The sequence below is a fragment of the Neurospora tetrasperma genome (genome assembly GCF_000213175.1).
Source record: "Neurospora tetrasperma FGSC 2508 unplaced genomic scaffold NEUTE1scaffold_3, whole genome shotgun sequence".
In the NCBI taxonomy this organism is placed as follows: domain Eukaryota; kingdom Fungi; phylum Ascomycota; class Sordariomycetes; order Sordariales; family Sordariaceae; genus Neurospora; species Neurospora tetrasperma.
The window spans coordinates 3,236,917-3,259,459 of NW_009799101.1; the positions used below are offsets into that span (position 1 = coordinate 3,236,917).

General features: G+C 52.4%; 5 protein-coding genes across 5 annotated transcripts; 4 read left to right on the forward strand and 1 right to left on the reverse strand.

Moving 5' to 3' along the window:
• Nucleotides 1–402: 402 nt before the first annotated feature.
• On the reverse strand, nt 403–2,052 carry NEUTE1DRAFT_63482 (uncharacterized protein; the record flags this gene model as incomplete). The annotated part of the gene is made up of 2 exons (XM_009852799.1): nt 403–1,265; nt 1,626–2,052. 2 exons carry the CDS (start codon nt 2,050–2,052, stop codon nt 769–771), a joined length of 924 nt encoding a protein of 307 aa, XP_009851101.1.
• A 1,645-nt stretch (nt 2,053–3,697) lies between these two features.
• On the forward strand, nt 3,698–4,987 carry NEUTE1DRAFT_100907 (uncharacterized protein; the record flags this gene model as incomplete). The annotated part of the gene is made up of 3 exons (XM_009852800.1): nt 3,698–3,755; nt 3,835–3,908; nt 4,790–4,987. 3 exons carry the CDS (start codon nt 3,698–3,700, stop codon nt 4,985–4,987), a joined length of 330 nt encoding a protein of 109 aa, XP_009851102.1.
• Nucleotides 4,988–6,350: 1,363 nt separating this feature from the next.
• On the forward strand, nt 6,351–12,439 carry NEUTE1DRAFT_137791 (uncharacterized protein; the record flags this gene model as incomplete). The annotated part of the gene is made up of 4 exons (XM_009852801.1): nt 6,351–6,398; nt 9,648–10,108; nt 10,293–12,325; nt 12,381–12,439. The coding sequence occupies 4 exons, from the start codon at nt 6,351–6,353 to the stop codon at nt 12,437–12,439; spliced, it is 2,601 nt and encodes an 866-aa protein (XP_009851103.1).
• Nucleotides 12,440–17,369: 4,930 nt separating this feature from the next.
• NEUTE1DRAFT_82165 (uncharacterized protein) lies at nt 17,370–19,030 on the forward strand (the record flags this gene model as incomplete). The annotated part of the gene is made up of 2 exons (XM_009852802.1): nt 17,370–17,441; nt 17,805–19,030. 2 exons carry the CDS (start codon nt 17,370–17,372, stop codon nt 18,843–18,845), a joined length of 1,113 nt encoding a protein of 370 aa, XP_009851104.1.
• A 730-nt stretch (nt 19,031–19,760) lies between these two features.
• On the forward strand, nt 19,761–22,464 carry NEUTE1DRAFT_82168 (uncharacterized protein; the record flags this gene model as incomplete). Its single annotated transcript, XM_009852803.1, has 3 exons — nt 19,761–20,820; nt 20,879–21,161; nt 21,225–22,464. The coding sequence occupies 3 exons, from the start codon at nt 19,761–19,763 to the stop codon at nt 22,462–22,464; spliced, it is 2,583 nt and encodes an 860-aa protein (XP_009851105.1).
• Between the last annotated feature and the right edge of the window lie 79 nt (nt 22,465–22,543).

Consider the following 22,543-nt stretch of genomic DNA (forward strand, 5'->3'; position numbering starts at 1 on the left):
CACAAACTCTTTCTTCTTCAAAGAAGGACACCTGACCCAGCATCAGCACATATGTTACCCACCGGGTCTCCGACACCGTGCATACAAATCGAACGAGCCGTCCCGCCGAACAACGAACGGAGGTTTGGGCGTTTGACCCGACGATGGGATGTCTTGCCTATTGCCCATTGGAAACAAGTGTCCCGCTAGAGACTACTAGCACGACTAGGTAGAGGCGAGATGAATTCCTAATGGTTGATCCAGTTTACCTACTGCGCCTACTGCGTTTCTCCCACATGTCCTCCGTAGTTTGGTTCACTTGTGTTTCAGGATAGGGGGAGGCTGGTGTGGCTGTTTTACTAGTGTAGTATGCACCTGCCTGCCATGCATGTAGATCAAGGACCCTTTTGTTCAGGACTTTTTAGGTTGTTTACACTACTCCTGGGCCATACTCCGCAGTCTCAGACCTCCCATGGTGGGGCACAAAACGAACCGAAGCGACGAACAAAAGTGAGACGCTTGAGACATCCGGGAGAGAGAGAAAGAAAGAGAAAGAGAGAGAGATCTGAGACATCAATGCAAAGCTCTGGATATCGCCGTCCATCGGCTTTCACTAATTTAGTCTGTTGACCGAGGACCAGACAGGTCCGTGAACAGCTGGAAGTTTGAATATACATTCATACTGTCCTCGAATCTCTCTCTTGAACCCCGGAGTGAGACATGCGGACGGGATAGACCAGATACACTGTGTGTATGCAAATCATGCATATATCATTTTGTGGTGTACCATCAACTTTGCTCAAGGTTAAACTCGGTGTGGTCCAATCCGGTAGTGCCGACATCGACCCTAAACAGGCCACCGCCATACTTCCTGCTCGGGGTCCCCTCCTCGCTGTCCTCGTCCGCGGCGCTGGTGATGAACAGCTCGGTACCCACAAATTCAACGCAGGTGATGTTGTTGGTCGGCAGGATGATTCGGCCCAGGATCTCCCCAGCCGGGGAAATCTTGATGACGGAACCGCCATCGTACAGGGCGTGCCAGATGTTACCATCCTTATCGACCCTGAACCCGTCCAAGTGACCCTTCTCCTTGTGCTTGTAGTGAACGCGCTTGTTGGAGAGGCTGCCGTCCTCGGGGTTGTAGTCCCACGCAAAAATCGTGTTCTCAGGCGTGTGAGTGAAGTACATGGTCTTCCCATCCGGAGACCAGCCAATGCTGTTGGGGATGATCAAGCCTGACTCGACCTCTTCCCTGGACTTTCCGAGGTCGAATCGGTAGAGGGATCCTATATCCAAGCAAATGACATGTCAGAATCCACAATACTTCGGGACAGAATAAAAATAAAGAGAAATCGTGTCATGACGGCCCAATTTTGATGTACGGCTGTCACTGTTGCTGTTGCTCTGCTGTTGTGTTGTGCATAACAACAGGTCCAAGAGACCCGCATCCTCCACAATGGGCTCCATTGACAGCACAAGCGCGTCACATCGAGCGTCCGGGATGTTCCACATATCACCCCTTGACAGACCCAGGGTCGATTGCCGAATTGGACCTTTAGGCTGCCACGTGGGAAGGAGATACTGGCTGATCAAACAGAAGAGGGACTTTTGAACTTTTTTTTTTCTTTTTCCCCTCTTTCACTCACCTTCGGATTGCGGCTCACCAACGTGAAAGTCATTCATGGTGCCAAGCCAGAAACGACCATGTGGATCAACGGCACCGTCATTGGATCTCATTCTGTCGGGCTCGCCGCCAATGCGGGTCAAGTAGTCATACTGACCCGTCTTTCGGTCGAGGAGGGCAATGCCATACTTGAGCGCCACTAGAATCTTTTCCTGCGGATCCTGACCCTGGATGTTGGCCGTGACACCAATCGGTGAATCGAGCTGGAGGGTCTTGAGCGAATCTGGCCCTTCCGTGACCAAGACGGTGTGCAGTCGCTTTTGCTTGATGTCGACAAAGCGCAACGTCTGGGTGCCCTTTTCGAAGTAGGGTCCCTCTCCAAGCTGGCAGTGCAAATCCAGATACGGCTCAGTAACGTGCCACTGCTGTACTTGGTTCTGGTCGGCCATGGTCGCGTAGTTTGACCAAGTTCCGAGAGAAGTCTTGGCGGTGGTTGGGAACCTGAGACGGTAGTGCGGTGGGTGATGCAGGCAACTCCTAGGAAAGGATCGTGATGCCTGTTGGGCGGAAGAAGAGGCAAGTCCAGAGGAGGCGGAAGTTCCGTATTGAGACCCAGTTGAGACCCAGTTGAGCGGATGCGGTGACGAAGCAGGCGGGACTAGTGCAGCATGTGCTTGACCAGAATCTGCTCGCTGGAGCTGTCGGGGCGACTGGCGTTGACGATGACTGGTTGCCGGACACGAGCGAGTTGCAGCCGGAGGCTATGGCACGGCAGCTACACCGTACTAAGTGGGCGTTTGGCTTGGTGTCTGTCACTCACTTGTCAGCGCGCATGTCTACCGGAAGTCTCGCCGGGCGGTTTGGAGAGCCGGGGATGTGTCGATGGCTCAGGATGTCAGTCAGGATGGCCGACATGGCTCGCTCGATGGAGAGAGTCGGCCGCAAAGGAGCGGTGTGTGTGGGTTTTGTACAATACAACTCAACCTACATGCGTACTTGCGTTACAGAGTCTGCGGATGCAGGCTGATCAAACTCTTGTTCATGCACGTCGTCGTGCTTGCAGATGAGGCGACGGTTTGGTTCTCTATCCAGGTCCAGCTTCAGCCGGAGTTTGTGTAGGTCTTTTATACACAATAGTAGAGGCCAAGGTGTTTGTTGCCAATAGTTCTGACGTTGTCGACGTCCATCGAGTGGGTCGCCGCAATGCGGAGCAGCACTGAGGGGGGCCGTCATAGACTGCCATTCAACGGGCCCCCTCCGCACCAGATCCCTTATCAGGCGTCCCGGCTTCCGGAAATCGGGCCTGGCATCCGTACACACGCGAGCGAGCCGGCCGCCAAAATTGCGCGCTGCGGCTGTCGAGGGCTGCGTGTGTCTCGGTCCAGAGGCAGAAAGGTTGTAATGAAACCACGCGCGCACTGCGCTGGTGTCACGTCGGTTGGATCGACTGTTACGATGCCCTCGGTTGCGCTGCCAAAGGAGTGCTGGAGTGCAGTCCATGGTGTTGTCGGTGGGTGCCGAAAGTGGAAAGGTTGAAGATTGGTTGGTTCCTGTCCGCTGCCGGTCGTGGACAGGTACCCGTAGCTTAGGGTATGTACCTATACTACCTGTACGACGCTAGTGCACCTACAAGTACACTAAGTGATCCAATGTGAGGTACCTTCCATGATGGCACTAGACATTGCTGCCACTCGCAAAGGAGGTGTAGTGTATATACTGTAGTGCCTTGGCGTTGCGGCAGCTACCCGTAGGCCATGGCAGGAGAAAGGAAACACCTCAGATGCTCCTTCGTCCAGAGACAGCGACTTCCAATTTGTTTGTTGGCAGCCTGAAAGAGATGGAAGCGCTTGCAGCGCTTGAGGCCCATCGATCCAATCAATCCATGCTCGGAGACAAAATAAAGTGAAGGTTTTATGAACTGAAGCGAGGAACAACAAGAGATCAGGTGGCTCACCTATTGGCTGCAGTACTCATGCACATGTTGAATCTCGCGATAAGTCACTTCCAAACGCACACTTCAAGGCATTTCCCAAACGAGCCGATACTGCATGTCAGGGCGGTCGTTGAGCAATCGGATGTCGGCCATGAAGCATCATGATCCTGAGTAACCCTGGTGCCTCGATTGCAATTGCCAATCCCCGACATCCAAGACGTGAAAGCCTCATCCAGATCGAGGAAGCCGACCACTAAGGTATCTTCGAATCGGAAAGTGTTGTCGCGTGTCCATCCAGCTCCAGTGGTCCTGTCGTTTCAGCGTTACAGCCAACACAGACATCAGTCAGTTTATGACAAATGTTACGGTAACGTACGTAATGCGACATCCAGGTCAAGACACTCGAATTAGTACAATAACATGTCTTGATGTTGCTCGCCCTGCACATTTAGGGTTACCAAAACGGCCTTCTGAGCTGTTCATGGTAAATGACTCACAGCGTAGAGTTAGTCCGGCGTCCAGACACTACTCTTCACCATAGATGGCGGAAGAGACATATCCTTCATTCTTCATTCATGGTGTGGCCTGCCTTGGTGTTTGTCGGTACATAAGAAGCATCACGGCAGGGGGCCTCTGTTCGCCTATGCATTTGATACAGTTAAAACTCCCGTCATTGCTAGACGCAGGATAGACAGGTTCATCGACCGTTGAGGAGCCCTGGTCCCCAAGACAGTAACACATGATCGACCGCCGCTGCATGCACTATATGCCCCGGTCAGCTTCTAGGGCTTCGATAGGCCCAACGAGTAAGGCAGATGCGGGTAAGGCCCGATGGTCCTGGCCTTTGATGTCTTCCCTTGTCCTTGATCCCCTAGCGCAAAGTCGTTCAGTTGGAACAGCTCGTATACGTTATTAATTTCTGTTATCCGTCGCATTGGGGAAAAGAGAAGGTTAGTCGTAACCGAGGCGTGGGCATTCAACAAGCAAACATGGTTTCATCATGAATTTGTGTGGGCAATCTGAGTGGTCTTGAGGACAAGTAAGGCATTAGTGGCCAGTACTTCTCGTGCGCACTCACCTTCGGACTGTTGTCGCCGACTTGCTGGTGCCTAGCCGCAGTGCGAACTTGAAGGGGCAAATATGAAGTGTCATCGGAGCACATAGAAATCCTCTTACCTTTCTCCCTCCGAAAACCCCACGGAAGCCTCTGCCGGCTTGGTGCTTCCGGGTGGAAATAGCGTCAATGGCGGTAGTGTAGATGGACCTGGAAAGGCGGTCAAAAGCTCATTGTCGAATCGGAAAACGCGCCAGCCCTAGGCTCTTTTGCTTCTGGGGAAGAGATGGGGCAAGGTATTGAGCAACAGCAGACTCATCGTTGTCCTTCGTTTCCATCCGTCGTTGATGTCATGAATCGGCAAATTTCAAAGATACCAAGTGTTTCGGTAAGTTGATTCGAGATATTCGCAAATGACGGCACCAACAACTTTCGCCATGGGCAATAGTGCAAATAAGTCAAGTTGCTGTCTGAATTCCATGTCGTCACTGTGTCGCCATGCCAGGTACTAGGTTGACCGTGCAAGTAGTACAGTACAGATTCTAGTAAATGCAACTAATTTGGGCTTTCTAGGTACCTAGTAGGTAGTCTCAAAAAATATTGCATGTACCATTATTTTGAATTTGTCAGGGTCTTAGTCAGGGGCACGTCAGAACACTTCAATTGCATTTACCAAGTAACTCTGTATAGATTTGCGTTTCCCGGGGCTTGCAACTACTAAGTATTTCGCTGTACCGTGTCAGACCTGACAGGGCCCGTACACCAATGAAAGCCCCAATAGACGCAGGCTACTTAAAGTATGTAGTACCTAAGGGAAGTCAGAATGCGGGGATCTGTACATCCATATGCCATGCTTGTAAGCTGCAGCACGTTCCCGCTTCACCTTCAGCTCTTGACAAGTTCCCGTCAAGGGAGAAGAAATGGCGACGAAGTCGTCGGGCGTGGCCTTGTATCGATACAGCTCCCATCTGTTTCCTCTGGCACTCCAGTCTCGACATTGGACATCCCGCGTTATTGAAACCGATATCCTTCAACGTCCCGTTCGCCCCAGAGACTCGACTCGGCAACAGATGCCGTAATTTCGGATTCGCAAGACGTCAGAGCCGCCGGCGTCGCAATTTAGTTGTGAAGGGCTGGGCCTGCCCGTGCTTCCTACTCAGAACGATGGAGTGATCGCAAGGGGAATGCGGAACCCAGGAGAACGGATCCAAATTTGACAATTTCGTCTTTGGGCCAGTAACCACGCGGGAATCTGTTGTATTGGACCAAATATCGATACGCCGACCTGGATGGGATTCTGGAGGAATCACCTCATCTGGTCACACTGAACAAGTGCGCGACCCAGCTCGCAGCAACTATCCGACGTTGAAACGGGCAGAGGCATGAAGAGCAACGAACCAGTCTGTGCGTTTCGAAAGTCACCGAAAACCGAGTTGACTGAGCAGCTCCATCAACGCTGTCCTTCCCTTCATCCGTCCCTGACGCCAACAACACGATATCAAAAGGAATGTTTACACGGTACACCTCCTACCCAGGCTCGCCCGGCGGCACCACACCATATCTCAAGCATTGTCCAGTGTGAACGAGGTCGCATGTTGGGCCGCAGAACCTAGGAAACCAGCAGAAGCCTCATTTTAGATGTACAAGGAGCAAGGCCAAAGTCAATTTGAGCACGGGATATGTCCAATTTGCTACGCTACCAGCAGTGTACGCCACTGATCCTGACGGAGGGTTGCAGTCAACGTATTTCGCAACCAACCATGGCCGCTCAAGACACAGATGCCATCATGTACCTGCCGTTGAGTACTGTATGGATGTGGAGGTACAATTTCGAATTGACAATCCCCAACAGAGTCAGCCATGGTACGGTAGCAGCCCAACCAGAGGAGTTTGATATCTGCAAGACAACCCAACATCTGGATTACCTGGCAGTTGTTGGATGTAGGAGGCGTGTCAACGCAAGTTCAGGTGTCACCTCGAGGCACGTTCAGTTGGCGAGTTGTTTGTTCGGATTCGAGACTGAAGCCGTAGCTAAACATCGGAAGCACTCTCTGGGTTCGGAGCAGAGACGGATGCAACGAAGATGGTGCGGTGCTGTCGGAGGTGTTCATGAAAGTTCCAAACGCCCAGCCAAGGTCCCCACTGCCCGTGCAAGGACAGACAGAAGCAAGGGGCATCCCCCAAAACTGACAACACCCACATTGCTATGTACTACTACCTTCAGTCTTGGAGGTCGGTTCTGGCATTGGCAGGCACGACGGAGGATGCTCCTTATACTACACTCATCTCGGCCTCATCTACGACGAACATTCGTGGATGGCATAGCGTTCAGGGCAAGGCAGCCCCAGCCCTTCCACACTGCAATATTGGACTTTGTGGGCTTGGCACACTTTCCACAATTTGCACCTGTCCATTTCCACTTATTCACCATCCAGCTCGATATCTCCATTGGCCTCCAACCAGCAGCTTGGCGACGGCATCTGCAAAATGGAGGTCAAGCTTCTTCACCTTTACTTGACCTGCTTGGCTGAGAGATCCGACACTGGATGGTCGGCCATCTAACAAATGAATGTATCGTGCATTCGACCTCCCCCCCTCCCAGTGCAGCTTCACTGTACTGAGGTGTCAGACAGCCCAGATGCCAAGAACGGCCGCTTTGTAAGGACCATTTTGGAAGATGGAGTGTCGCAACAATCGAGCCAAACTGACCACTCAAGGCACTCCACAGAACCCGATCTGGTAGCCACATCACCATGACAGCCTTTGAAGCTACGCGGGCTGCTACGCTACCTGGGCCCCGGCCCCGTACATATATACATACCGGACAGGCAGAGTGACACGCCTACCCGACCCTACAACTCCAAAACCTCAGGCGGTGCGCCCACGATCTCGTGCCTTATTTGACCACTCTGGCGAACGACATTTTCGCGTTTATTTTGGGTTTGGTGGCTTGCCAGGATCAAGTTAATAAAGATACAGGCCCGTAATTTGTTCGGGATGGCATCAGCCGCTGCAACTGGACATGACTGGCATCAGGATACGCAGCACGCACCCGTCTGCTGCCATGCAACATCACCTCACATCATTCTCCTGGAGAGATACCTCCGAGGCTCTGTCGTCTGTTGATCACCTCCCGTCAGCCGGCATGTTCAACACCATCAGCTCCGCCCTGTCGTGTAATCCCTTCTTTATCTCTCCTTGGTGAAGCTTCCCTACAAAACAAGCTGCCCGCCGACCCCAGATTGGTCCATGCAGCCGCCGCGACTTTGTCGAGTCCACTGGAGCCACTCAACGACAACATTCTGCGCGCAAAACCTGACTACGCCGTACAACATGTAGGCGGTGGGTCATGCGAACCTCTTTTTTCTCCGTGGGCTTTGCACTTTGCCCGCTTACAGATGGCGGGTCTTTTGATAATCTTTGGATCTCGGGAACATCTCGTGGCGAGCCAGAGTCGGGGTGAAATACCCAAGAGGCCAAGGAGGCCAAGTGAAATCATAAGCACAAAATCCTCTGTCTGGAATAGGATCGTCGTATCGCATCGTCCGCCTCAGTCACGCACATGAAGCAGGGTGTAAGGGACGAGCACCTGCTTTTCCCCGGGAAGCTTGCTGGGTTCTCACCAGTGGTAAATCTCTGTGTGGATCGCTATGGTTTATTATGCGCATCATCGCTACCGTTCTCTCCACCCGTGATGACCTTCGGGATCGCGACATACGTACACAGTATGCGCCATGGACTGGTTTTTTTTTTTTTTTTGACTGCCTGCACGGAAATTGCTTGACTGTTCACACGGAACCCTTTCGCTCACGCGAGATGCCGCAACTCCAAGGACCCTCGGGCTGTTGTATTTTTGATACGCGGCAATACCAATACGACGTCGCCAGTTCTCTTATTGTCTCACATATAATGTCTGCCACACCTAACATGAGCGATACCGGGAATCTCAGCCTCTCGGTCATCCTAAAAACGGCACGGTGCGCGTTAATAGCCAATCCAGAAATTTCTTCAAAAGCCATACCAATGCTCACCTCGACTCCTTTGCGGACGACCCATCGTCAGCAATGAACGCAAGTTGCCATTTTAGACTAGCCGCCTAGGCACAGTACCGTCACGGGCTTTCAGGACTAGCATTTGCCGCTGATGCGAGCGATCCACTACCAACCCAGTCGCTTGGGCCGTGTATGCTCGGTCACGCCAAGAGGGTCTTGGTCGTGCTGTGTGGATGTCTGAGCTTTTGGGCCTCATGGACCTCACCACATGTACACTATTATCGTGGTGGAATCACGAAACAGTGTCCGGTTAGCCCTCATTGATCCATCCACCTCCAGGCCGACATACCCATGCTACCCACAAGGTGGACTCTTTGCGAAAAAAAACGGCCAACAAAAAGGGAAGTGGAAATCCGAGCAAGATCATCTGAGCGAAAATGGAAATACGCCAACCGGAAGTGCTAGGTAACATTGAGTCTGTCAGTTTCCCCAGGAGGATCGTTGACAACAGCCCTGTCAAGACTTAGCACATACCTACCAAGCGACCATCACTTCAAACTGACATGGCTCTTACAACCCCTGCTTTTCCTCTGCGTTGCCGTACCCCGGCAGCTACCTATCCACTCGCTGCCTGCTGACTACTATGGTACTGTGTACACTACGATTCCGCCATTGTCCCCGTGTTGACTTGTCCACCCATCGGAACACACTACGTACCAGTTCTAGCACGACCACCCAGCAGATAAACAGCAACTTGAATAGAAAGCGTTGAACAACAGAAGCATGGGTGGACAATTACAGGCTCCGGGACATGCTGATCACTGTGGTCCGCGGAACTGAGGTACCCTTGGAACTCACACGTCAACTCAAGGGCAGTGGCTTGTCTCGTGGGACGACCTATGCTCCCTTATCCACGGCCTCTGCTCTTGAAGTAGAGCAACAGTGGTCCAATCAGAGCTATATAGTCTGTCCCGCTGGCGGGGACCTTGAAGCGCGATTTTGCCTCAATCTGAACCGACTCTTGCTTCACCACCGTTACGACATCCCGACTACTCGTGAAGCCAGCGAGCATTCCACCAGAGGCAAACAGACTATCCCAAGAAGCTAGCAAAACTTAGGGATCTGAAAGGAGGCTTCGTCTTGACCTACGCCCACCTAAACGGCGAACCTCTAGCGCTACGTGGTCTCCAGGACCATTCAGCGGGCGAGTCTCCTCCTGACGACGTTGAGTGGTCCAGAAACCTGCATACCATCCCACCTTGTCACCGCAACTACTCTTGCATCGATTACCCACCGGGACTGCTGGTCTACGCCTGTCATTTTTTTCTCTACTCCGCTAGGGGCCCCTCGAGCTATCCGCCGGACTACCCTCCTGTCGAAGTAGTCCCCGCTCGCCTCCACCCGCTGCTAGTCTCTTTGGCTCTTGTCTCTACGCCAGCTTTGTCTCTAAAGCTTGACAACTTGGCTGACACGTTGGTTGTACGGGCCTCGAACACGTACCCGACATCTTGCAGCTCATCCTCTGTGTGCGTTTGCCGCTACTGCAGTCCGGAACCGATACCGTCCTCGCTATTCGAACGTGGAGCTGGCAGTACTTCCGAGTCGGGTGCCACGCTCTTTTGCAGCATAAAGACTCACTCATCCGTCGCACCAGCCGCTAGCAACACTCTCTTCCCCAACAAAGGTGAATTAATAAACCATTCTATACAGTACCACCGTTAAATCCGTCAAGCTGGCGATCCAAGCCCTTTCCCGTCCCCAAGAGCCTCCCCGGAGGTGGCTCGGCGCGGACTCTTCAGACTCCATCTCTTCCATCGCCTACAGCTTTGGGTCTTCGAGCACGACTATTGGACACAACGGCTTACCAGGTGTCAGCTCCGGGTTTATACTCGCTTCACAGGGTTCCAACGGCGACAACGGTCGCCAGTATCATGGTGCTGAAGATCAAAGAAGCGAAGGGGAACAGGCAATGTCACAGAGGGGTCCTACACCTCACCTTTCCGCGCTCACATCGTCGCGTGACGTTCACTCCCCGTCGCCGTCCTACCGAGCCTTTGGTCAAGATGGACCGAGTCATCAGCATCGTCGTAACCTAAGCAACACCTCAATGGCCAACGTCGACGGAAACCACACTCAAACAGGATCGAAAACTTCCGGTGTGCACAACATTCTGAACCCTTCGGAACCCCAGGAGCGTCTTCCTACACCCGCCCCATCTCTCCCGTTGCCTTCTGTCCAAAGGGGGAGCCCACAGGCAACCATGAGAATGGGCCAGTACCCAGCTGATGGCTCGCCATCTCGCTTTTATGGTTATCAGACGCAAAGTATGCCCGGGTCGCGAACTACTACTCCAGTTCCCGCCGCATCCTCCATGGTGCCTCCTCCGGCTTCCGAAAACGAATCTCCTATCACCAACCATCCCTTTTCCATGGCCATGTCGAGGAGGATGTTAACCCCGAGGTCCCCAAGACCATCAAGCATGGGCCGCGGGACAACAAGGCCCATGGAAGGCCAACAGCTTCCAGGCATGCCATCCCATGTTCAAAGAACCCCAACGCCATCTCACAACACTTCACCACTCAGTGGCCCCCCAAGTTTCCCAGGTCCTCGCCCATTTTCCGACTCGCTACACGGACAGGGGGCTTCTTTACCTCCCCCGCCTGCGCAACCGACTACTGGAATGGTTGCTCCGTCATCCCAGCCGCTTCTGGGTCAAAGACTTCCGCCGCCTGTAACAGCAGGGCCGCTACAATCTGGCTCTCTTACTCGGGATCTTGCCGGAAGACCTGTTTCTCACCCGTCCTTCCCCAGTCCTCCAACCACGACTACTGGACCCGTATCAGGCGGGTTGACCGCCGCTTATCTGCTTCAGGACCGAAGCAGGCTTGCGGTTGATGGTCGACAGCACATGATCACCATTACACCATCTGTTGGCGAAGAAATTCTGGTCCCAGTAGATATCCATCAAGGCTCGAGACAGGCGGATGCAAAGCGACAGCGAAACGCGGGAGCCTCTGCGCGGTTCAGACAGCGTAAGAGGGAGATTGAGCGGAACAGGGAGAGGGATTTGCAGAGACTGGAGGTTGAGAGCCGGGAGTGGGCCAAGAAGATGCAGGATTTGACCACCGAGCGCGATTACTTTCGTAGCGAGGCAGAACGTTTGAGGAAGATTGTGGCTGGCATTCCTGAATTCAGCAAGCTGGCGGATCCAGCACAACCGACTCCTGTATCGTCGCCTCCAAGCGTACCCTCGTTTTCGGTCGAGAACAGCCCCCGTGCGGGACCGCTACCTCCACCGCAGCCGCAATCTCAACCCCCGCAGTCACACCAGCTTTCAAACACTTATACTCATTTACGCACCCGGTCGCATCCCGACAACACCCATTCATCTCCATACGACGAGTCCTTGACACTCGAGAGGCCCAGAAGACGGAGAAGGACTGATACAGAGCCGTCGCCCACTACTGGAGCTTACGCATATAACACGCCCGCTCCCATGACCATGCCCCAATCAGCCTTCGGACTGGCTCAGTCACCTCATCTTCCTCCTCCAAGATTACCCCCTCTTCGGGGACTTGATCAGCCTCAATCGTCCTCAACCCCGCCCCCTGCGTCTAATGGACCACATGCTGTCCCCTTGACTTCGCAAAGCCCATCAGGCGGTGCCTATCAGCCCTATCCTCCTGCGCCCGCTCCTAGGCCAGAGATAGGATGGGCTATCAGCCAAAGAGGCCCCCTCGAAGGTACCCATAGACATCCGTTGCAGGGGTCTCATGGTCATACTGACAGCCTACGAAGGCCAGTTGAGCAATGGAGGCATGAGCCGCATTCCAACCGACCTGCCGCTTAACGAGTGATCTCGGCCCAACTACACAACATTACGCTCTCTATTTTTGCATCTTTCTTTTGTCTTCTCCCCTGATCTAGAGTTATCTGAAAGCGAGCCCGGGCAACCGGCAATGGCTTTTTCCTTGATGAGAGCGTGCTTCTTTTCTTAGACTTTGTGTCTTGCTACGTTCGTTTTGTATCAAAATTCCATTTGTCATGTTGATTATACGTCGCTCCTTGTTTCACATTCATCATCACTACTTTTTTTCTTCTTTTTTTTTCTTTTTTTGAACCAAGCTTACGTTCGAGCGTCATACGGCTGGTCCTTACCGCTACCTACCGTTCGCTTACGCACCTAATCCTTCTACAACCACGGCTTATCAACCTACTAATCAGCCTTCGAATATCGCAGCTCCGCTGCTCCATTAGTCTGTTAATATCCCTGCCCATAACGGGGCTGAGAGGAAGTGGTCACGGGAACATGTCCCGTGGGTTTCTTAATTTGGTGTGCACACAGGGTCATCATCATTGGGCTGGTGTTTCACGGGGATTTGGTTTTCTTCATGTCCGGAGTTGGCGCTTTGTGTTTTTGGCCGTTCGTTATATTGCATCTGGACTTTTTTCCATTTACGGGGGACCACAGGGGTTATAATTTCTGTTGTTTTTAATGGGACTGGCAAATCACGGGTAGAACCCGTCTGGGGGGAATGTCAGGGGCTCGTGACTGTCTAGGAGATAGACGACCCTTTAATTGGCTAAGGCGGAGTTTGTTATCAAAAGCTACGTCGAGGATGGAGTGTGCGGTTCGGGAATAGGATAAATAAAGCTTAATAGTTGAGCAAAATAACGGGCTATTGCATGTATGTCTTTGAATGATGGCACTGTCTGAGGCCTGGATATGTGAAAATTGCGGATTCCAATGCGAAATCCATCCAAGTTTTGAAGAGTGATCAGATGTTCACACTCGCCGTCACATTCAGCTCCTCGCAATCGTCCTTCCAACCTCCGGCTAGGTTGGAAATGAAATGTGATATTTACACGTTATCCCAGCAGATATTTTGGGTCACGGAAGCCCGAACCTGATACACCATATTAGAAATGCGAATTCTCGATGACTCTCAGGTCGCATTCATCATTTATTAGCGATCCAGTCCCGTAACAGTGCTTCATCTCATCACACTCCAGGGGGCATTCACACAACATGTGGCACCCCTGGAATACACTGGTAAAATTGATAATCGAGATCAGAAACCAAAGCGTACCTCTAGGCATGACACCCGCTCATAAAGTGACATCATGGTCGCTTTAAGATTAGGTTTCAAAGCGGAGTCTGCAAGCGAACCATGAGGATGGGGCGACGGAAACGTGGAGGGCAAGGGGGGTCTAGATGGGTGGGCTACCGAGATGAAGACTACGTTTTTGCCGAGCACTAGAACTACCTAGATTTCTGTGTTACTCGGCCCCATTCATAAGCATTGTCAAAAATTGACATACTGTAGGTACTGTATGAGTTCTTCTAGACCCTCGATAATTTGCTTTGATGAACCCGACATGACCAAATTCGTCCGAGTGGTACCATCGATATATGCCTTGATTAGGGTTGTGTTGGGCGTCAAGGAGTTAGAAAAGGGAAATGAAGTGAGACATTGCGAATACCGTTAAAAAAAAGCAAAGCATTTTTGGAACTTGTCGGGAAATGTTGGCGTCGATGGCTTTCAAAGAAGCATGGAAAGGGAATTTAATTGTGTTATTCGGGGTGTTCGTAAGTCCCGTTCTGAGTCAATGCCCCTGATTAAGGGTACCTCTAGGTAAAATTTTTGGTACAGAAGGGAAAAAGATGTGTTTGAGGTCAGTTTGCTGATGGTTCAAGAAGTATTGAAGGCTACTGGATTTGACATATGGTTTCCTGTTCACCACATCTCACGTATCGTGACGCTTCGTGAAAGCCGTCAGAGGCTTTATCTCAGGTGTGTAGTTTGGACTATTAGGTGTGACTGATACATACTGTTCAACCCAGGACTTTATGATTTGGAAGCACCATCCAGAAGAGAGAGAGAGAGAAGCGTTTACCATTTGTCGCTAAGTAAAGAAACAAAAGAACAACTTCCTTGAGGCAGTGCAGATGACCTTCCCTCCCCCACCCCCTCCAAAAAAAAAGCATCGAAATCAACCAGTTAACGCCTTACGCCCTAGTCAACACCACAGTTGGTTGGTTGGTCATGGTCATGGTCATGATTGTTGGTGACGGGGAAGCTGAGGACCTATGTTGCACATACAGTACAGTGCACATTGCAGAAGCAAGGCTGTCAAGGAAGTGAAGCTACCTAGAAATGACCGCCAGTCAAGGCTAGCTGAATGGAAAGAAGAAACATGCCGATGATGACTGCGGTGGTCCCGCCGCGAAAAGGCCATGCGGTGACTCCTGAATTCCTTACGTGCATGATGATCTACCGCTAGGTTTTAGGCAGCCAGGGGAAGGGGGAAGAGAAAAGGAAAACGTCGGGGCTGTTGAATGGAAGGTTAACTACTACAAGGGCCGGTGAGCCAACGATATTACATACCTGGGAAGAAGAAAAGGGCGGAAAATGAGGCGGTGGCAATGGTGGTAATGTTGATGGTGGGAGTGGTGGAAATGGGGGGTTCTTTGCAGTGTTTTCTTACCAATCCATTTTTATTGTAGCTGTGATCCAAGTACACTTACTTGTGAATGAGTGATGTACACAAGAGCCTTTTTATCGGTCCAGACACATGCAACTTGCACTTGGACACGCTCCTTCTATCACCATCAGTATCCCGAAGTGATGACAATGTGAGGCTTTTCCGAGGGGTTGACCGGAAGAACATGGTCATGATGGGACACTCGCTCGCTCATCACATCAGGTTGTTTCAAGGACCAGTCAATGTACGTGCCTAATACCAAAACCTTCCCTAGGCTTCATTTCCACACCATCACCGTCGCGAGAGACTCTATTATATGGCGGGCGCTCCGCGCGCCCCAAGCGCTTGTTTACCCACACGAATGAGGTGTGGTTGGGATAAGCGCTTGTGAGACTTGCATGCATCCATCCCCTACTTTATGCACACTGCAGCTCATTCGTTTTCGGGATCTTGCCGCGACTGACGTACAATGTACCTCGTCACAAGTGGGCGGGTTAACTCCCCCGTCCTACCTAGTCCGGCCCCGGTGCTAGTCTCCGTCCCGCCTTTCTCTCTTGAATAAGGCTACGGAAGCTAAGCACGCGTCCTCGCAACTCCTCAACACAAAAGCCTCTGTTAAAGCACTTTGCCTCGCAGACCCCTTTGACGAGCTGCATGGGGTCCGCCAACGCGAAATGAAGGATGAGAGTGGTCATGAAGATCCGGGATATTGCCGGCAATACGTTCTTTTTCTTTTTCTTCTTCCTCTTTCATTTAATATGACCCTGCCCTGGGAACCTGGATAGCGACAGTAGATATATCGAACTTGCAGTTTGCATTTCGCACTATTGGTGCGAGGCTCAGCAATGTAACGGTCTGCAACATCCTCTGAATAGAGTGTGCATGAGGTACATAGAATGTGCAGACGATCTGCTTTTCCAATGTCCTGATTGATATGCAACCACTTGCTTTTCTTTTGCAACTCTGTTGCCAATTGCTCGTTGATGCCTTGGTTGATCAGTAGGTACCAATGGTACGATGGATGTGTCTCACTTCCCGTCTGGGGAAAGAGTGCGATCGAGAAAAGTCCGGCCGTCGCCCACAACAAGCACCCTTGATGATGATGATGATGAGGAGGAGGAGATGATTGACGGTCCTGGACCCGATATCCGAGACCGACATGGAGATGCTAGGTAACGATTGGGCATCAATTGGCATCAAAGCCCAATCAAGGTCTTGACGGATTGTTCTCGACCTCGCAGGATTTCTGTCCAGAGTGAGATGGATGGATGGATGTCTCGGACTGTCGACGCTGACCACGGTGGTATGTCGTAAGGGAGTATATGTAGAAGTACCTCGACACAGTTTCAAGACGGTGTACTACCCTCTACGTAGCGTAAAATGAAGGAGCCTCGAGCTTCGTTCGATAAGTTCTTTCCAGTACAGTATTGGCGCCATCAATTGTTACTGTTGAACATCGGATACGACTCCGGTTGCAAAAGTGGAAGTTGTGCGGAATTGTCCAAAGAACTTCTTCACCAGCGGAAGCAGCCGCGTCATGCGGAGAAAGAATCCCGTCTCATGACATGAACCCAGCGAGCGAGCGAGCGAGGGGGGAGAGGAGGCTACACTATTGCTGTTCCATGGCCATGGAAGCGGCCCCGGCGCTGATTGCCCTGGTGGTGTGGAGTTGGAGGATTGGGAGCACATGGGAGATGGGATGGAGGGTGGGGGCTGCGCTGAAAAGTGACAGGTTTTACCCTAACCCGGGTCCCAATGACTTTCCACGTGCGAAAAGGATCGCTAAGAAAAAATAAAAAAAATAAAAAACTGACGTGAAAGTTACGATACCAAAGTATTGTTACGGATACGCGATAACGCCAAAGAGGGTAATTTCAAACTTACGGATATGTGCACTGTCTTGGACACTGCCATGACTACTTACCTCTACCTATTAAGTACCTACTACCTAGTGGTGTATGTACACCTGACCACCAGCGACGACACTGCAGCGTCAACCTCACCATCTCACCTCCTCACCTGGGTCGCCGCACAGCACACCAAAGCAGCAAAGTCCGAATCAACTCCCGGAAAAAACTCACGGATCTACGGCACCGGGGCATTGAATTAAAGTAATCCGAGAGGCCACATGTTTATCGCAAGTGCGCGCCTGAAGAGGCCCTGAGCAAGGACCCCCCGTCTGGGTTGTCACAGACCACAAGCAGACCGCGGACGAGATCCTCAGTTTCATGGGGTCGAGAATCCACAGGACTACCGCCCTTTGAACCAACAACGGACAGAGAAGCAAAAGCAGCAGAACCAATGTCCTTTGACGGATTCAACTCACCGCCACGATCCCCCAAACGGCGAAGAATCTTGGCCTCTTACAACCCTGTTCCTGTCGCGCCTGCCAAAACCGATGCTGAGGCACTAGACGGTAGCAGTGCAAGGGGTGTTGGTGGGGGTAGTAGGAGCAAGCACCGCTCGCAGGATCCAGAGTTGGACAGGGGCCGGTCACGGTCAACTTCAGCAGCGGCTGAGCCTCCAAAGGGCAGCAGGACGGAGAGGGGTATCAGCCATGACCGCGATGATCCCATGACCGGCGTCGGGGAGGATGTCACTGATGGGGAGCGGGATGGTGAGCGTGAACGTGTGCGTGAACGCAAAAGGGATAGGGAGTGTGATGGGGACCAGGATCAGGACTCCGAAGGGAGGATGAGGGAGAAGAAGCCTAAGGTGACCAAGTTTCGATTCAAGGACAAGGATAGGGAATCACGGCGGAGGAGGAGGAGACGATCACGGTCGCGGTCACGATCACGATCGCGCTCTCCTAGATCAAACCGGCACCGTAGTCGCCGGCATCGCTCCGAGGAGGATGACCGCGATGGTCGGGGAAGGGAGCGGAGAAGCTCGAGGGATAGGAGCAGAGACCGGAACCGGGACAGGGATAAGGATGAAGGAACTAAAGACGGCGAACCCCGTCGCAAACACCGCCATCGTCATCACCACCGCCGGCACCGTCGCCATCGCTCACCTACCCCACAACAAGAGCTGCCTGATCATCTACAAGACCCCTTCGCCGAACCACCGCTGGATCCCGAAGCCGCTTTCCGCGAGTCTCTCTTCGACGCCATGGCTGATGACGAAGGAGCCGCCTACTGGGAAGGCGTCTACGGCCAGCCGATCCACGTGTACTCATCCGCGCGGGAACGGGTCAACCCTGAGGGCGAACTCGAGCGGATGACGGACGAGGAGTACGCTGCCTATGTCCGACAGAGGATGTGGGAGAAGACGCACCAGGGCTTGCTGGAAGAGCGGGAGCGGAGACAGAAGAGGAAAGAGGAAGAGAGGAGGAGGGAAGAGGAGGAGCGGAGGATCGCCAAGGAGATGGAGCTGAGCTTGAAGAGGGGAGAGGAGAGAAGAAAGAGGAGGGTGTGGAAGGACAGGTGGGAGGAGTATCTCAAGGCGTGGGGGGACTTTGCTGCTGCCGCTACGGAAGGTGGTGCGAAGATTGACGTGGCGAAGATTCCTTGGCCTGTCAACAGGGAGGTGGTGGGTGGAAAGATTGATGAAATGGATCCAGAAACGGTTAGGGCTTTCTTTGTGCACGGGATAGGTCTGGAAGAGTTGGGAGAGAAGGAGTTTGCGGCAAGGTTGAAGGACGAGAGAGTTCGCTGGCATCCGGATAAGATGCAGCAGCGGTTGGGAGGGGATGTGGATGCTGCCATCATGAGGGATGTGACGGCGATTTTCCAGATTGTGGATAAGCTGTGGAATGATACACGGAAGAGCTCATGATGTCTGATTTATGGTGGGATAAAGTTGCAAAGCATGGCGTTGTAAGTTTGCTGGATTTAGTACTGCGGTAGCTTCACCATATTCTCAGCGATCAGTCGAGTCCTACCTGGCTGATGTTGTGACGCAATGGAGCGCATGACCAAACGCGCTATAGCGATACAAATAATAGAACAATAACCTTTGACACTTATGATATACACCAGATCAGTTGGTAGAGACTGAATGGATTTGGTCTCGAGGCTGCCATACTCTTCTCCCCCGAGACACAACTCAGGGTTAAAGGTGCAGCTATCCAAGCGCAATGCGCAGGGTTATATATGGTGGTGTTGGAGTACTATATGGCGAAGGAATCAAGCCACAATCCACAGTAAGAGCGTTCTTTGAAGCACTGTGCAATGGTCTCTTACACAGTGGATCGCATCCCCAATCTTCCTCCTTCAGGGCCCATTGATCCCGTAAGGACAACAAAAATTGGCAGAGGTTAGCTGTGGCTGAGAGTAAGGCCAGCACTGTGATCAACAACGAAGTTTCCACTCCAGTCCACGCACTGCAGTCCCGTGAACGCCGCAGGCAAGGAACAGTGGATAGAAACCCACCTTTGTCGTTGCAATGGCTTATCTTGACGTGGGGCTCCACATTATTTTCTCGACCAGACGGGACCCTGCACGTCGACTTCATCTTCATCTGAAGTCTTCCGGCCCTTCATCCGCGACTGCGACTGCGACTTTGAACTTTGCTGCTTGAGTGCTGCTGCAAACTCGATCGCAAACTATCAATCACTCGACATTGCACCTTTTGTCGCTGTGACTCGGCCGGTCGCGCGCCTCGGTTGACTGTCCTGTTGCACTTTTTATTGCAAACTCTGGACTTGGTCGCCGACAGAATCCTGTATGTGTAAGAGTGGCCATCTCAATCATGGGCTCTGTCTCTCTGGACTCTGAGCAGGACCACCTCTTCTCCAACCTGGAGGAGGAGTTCCTTGCCGCCGAGGACAACGAGAGGGAGAACAAGAACGACGGTGTCGAACCTGACCTCGATTCGCTCTTTGGGGACGCTGCTGATGATGATTTGCATTCGCTCTTTTCCGAATCAGAGGACGACGACCAACACCAAGAACCACCATCACAGCATGCCTCAGGTCATGCACCAGAGCCGGGGCCGGCCGAGTTGACGCTGCCCCAACCATCAGCATCAACAACCACCGGCCCCCAACCAAGCCAACAACTCCAAGACCAAGACCTACCCACGCTATGTCCCATTGATCTCACACCTGACGAGCTCGAACTCCTCGAGGCCCTAACCCCGCCTTTCACGGACGGCCAAGATGACCTGGTTGCACAGCAAGAAGGACAATGTATGCCCAGTGCCCCTGATCCGCCTGCAAGTCCCTTTTCGCTTCAGGATGGACACACTTCAGGTGGCCCAGCGGTTAGTACTCAGACTCCTTCAGATTTACCCCCCGAGCCCGCCCTGTCGTTGGAGTCGTTGGATTGGTTGGGGGAGGTTACGTTTGACGACGCAGACATAGAGGCTGCTCTTGCGCAGATGGAAAGACCTGAGCTCTTACTGAACGGGATGGTTGACCAAGTCTCAGACCCCCAGCAGGGCGAAGGCTCTCAACAACAGCCTCAACAACAATCCATCTCGCAAAACCACCCCGAGATTCCTGCACAGGACAGTGTTCCAAATTCTAGTCCTCCTCTGGATAACAGCCTTCCACAAGCTCAAGAGCCTTATGCCGGTCTCCCCGGGGCCAATGCCTTACCACAGGCCAATGACCCAAACCTCCTCACTCCTCCTGCCAGTTCCCCGGAAAATACACCACCAGCTTCTGCGGACAATCAGTACATTCGGGTGAGCGAAATCCCCGGTTTTCGCTACGGTCACTGCTACACCAACCGAGGAGCAACCATTACAGGGCGTATCGATCTCTACCCGAACCAGCTCCCGATTCTTCTGGACTATATCACCCTTGGTAAGTTCTCACCCCAATCACCTGAACCTTGGTTGGACTCGTGCTGATATTTTCGCAGACCGGAATTCAAGATTGTCGATACTCTATCGACGCCTCGAACTCAATGACTGGCAGGGGAAAGAGCTCAACAAGGAGATGAAGGACTTTGTGCTGAACTCGGTTTTCCAGAGCCTTGTTTACCACAAGACCCAGGGTGATGTGAGGGGCATGAAGATTATGTTGGGAGGTGCCGCATATTATATGCTCACGACCGGTTGGGGAGAAAAGTGGTTCGGTTCGACAGAGTGCTATGTTTCGCCTGGAAATAGGCGCCAAACCATATGGCCCAGAGACTCGACCATGTAAGTTGTCAAAAACCTCAAATACCTCCTTGGTGAAGGACAGCTGCTAACTGGAGTTGATAGTATTATGGTCCACTTCATGGGGCTCCTCTATCGCATTGTTTACCAGCAACAAGTTTTCTTTCGAAAAAAGGAAAAGGACGCGGCAAGGAACAACCCGAGTGCCTTGCTGTCGCCAGAACCCTCTGAGGCATCCGTATCTTCACCCGCGCCAGTTGCCGAGTTGGAAGCGTTTTCACCGGAAGCAACCACTGCCTCGCCAGAAACGGGTTCTGAAGGGTCAGAGACATGCTCCGAAGGTGTAATGATGACTGCAACAACGACTTCTAGCACCAGTTTGCAAGCTGTGATGGAAAGTGTCGAGACTGGAGCGTCGAGTTCTTTAGAAATATCCGGCAACACGACTACAACACCTGCGATTGAGAATCCTTCCAATACCGTCACTGAGAACACTCTACCAGTGGAGATCGAGACCACGAGCGAACCCAAAATCACCGAAACTCCTGTATCAGTCTCCATCCCGGGGTCATGTACGGCTTCTGTTGGCGTCGTTACACCGGTTTTGGAAAGCACTGCCGTGGCTCCTGTCGAGACGAAGGTGCCAACCATCGCAACCAAGACCACTCAAATCGCCGCTCCTGCTCCCATAGCTGTCACTCCTACCATCACCGTTACTCCTGTTCAGACGACAGTACCAGGTAGCACAAGTACCACCACCCAAACCGTCACATCTGCTCCCACCCCAGTATGTATCAATACGAGCGTACCGAGTATCACAACCACCAGCACTACCCAAACCGATACTCCAATCCCCACAACCAACAACTCCACACCAACCGCGACCTCAACCGCTACCCCTAGAACCGACCAAGACCTGATTTTCACCGGCACTCGAAAGCGCACGCACGACGAGTTTGCCAAGGGCTGCGAGAAAGAAGTAGCCCAGCAAGCAACAACAGGTCCAGTCCCGGTCGCAACCTTCGTCCTCGACGTCCCCGACGACGCCGACCTGACCTACCACGTGCACATGAAGAATCGTTCGACCAACGAAGACATCAGCCCGCCCGTGACGTACCAGCACTCCCTCTCGCCCATTGTGAGAAGCGGGTTCTACACGTACATTATGAACACCATCGGGACCATCTGCGGCAGAACTAGCGTTTCTCCGTACATCCATGTCCTGTCGGCCGGCTGCCCACGGAATGTGAGAAGTGATGCCGATTGGGACTCGGTGGTGATGGATGTGTATAATCAAAAGTTGGTGGGGAAGGAGGGGCCTGTTTTGGTTATGTGTTATGTTTGAGGTGAAGGGGATAAGTCTGTCAGAAAGGGCGTATGTCAGCAGGGTATGACCGAGGAATTTCAGAGAAGGGGGTCGAGAG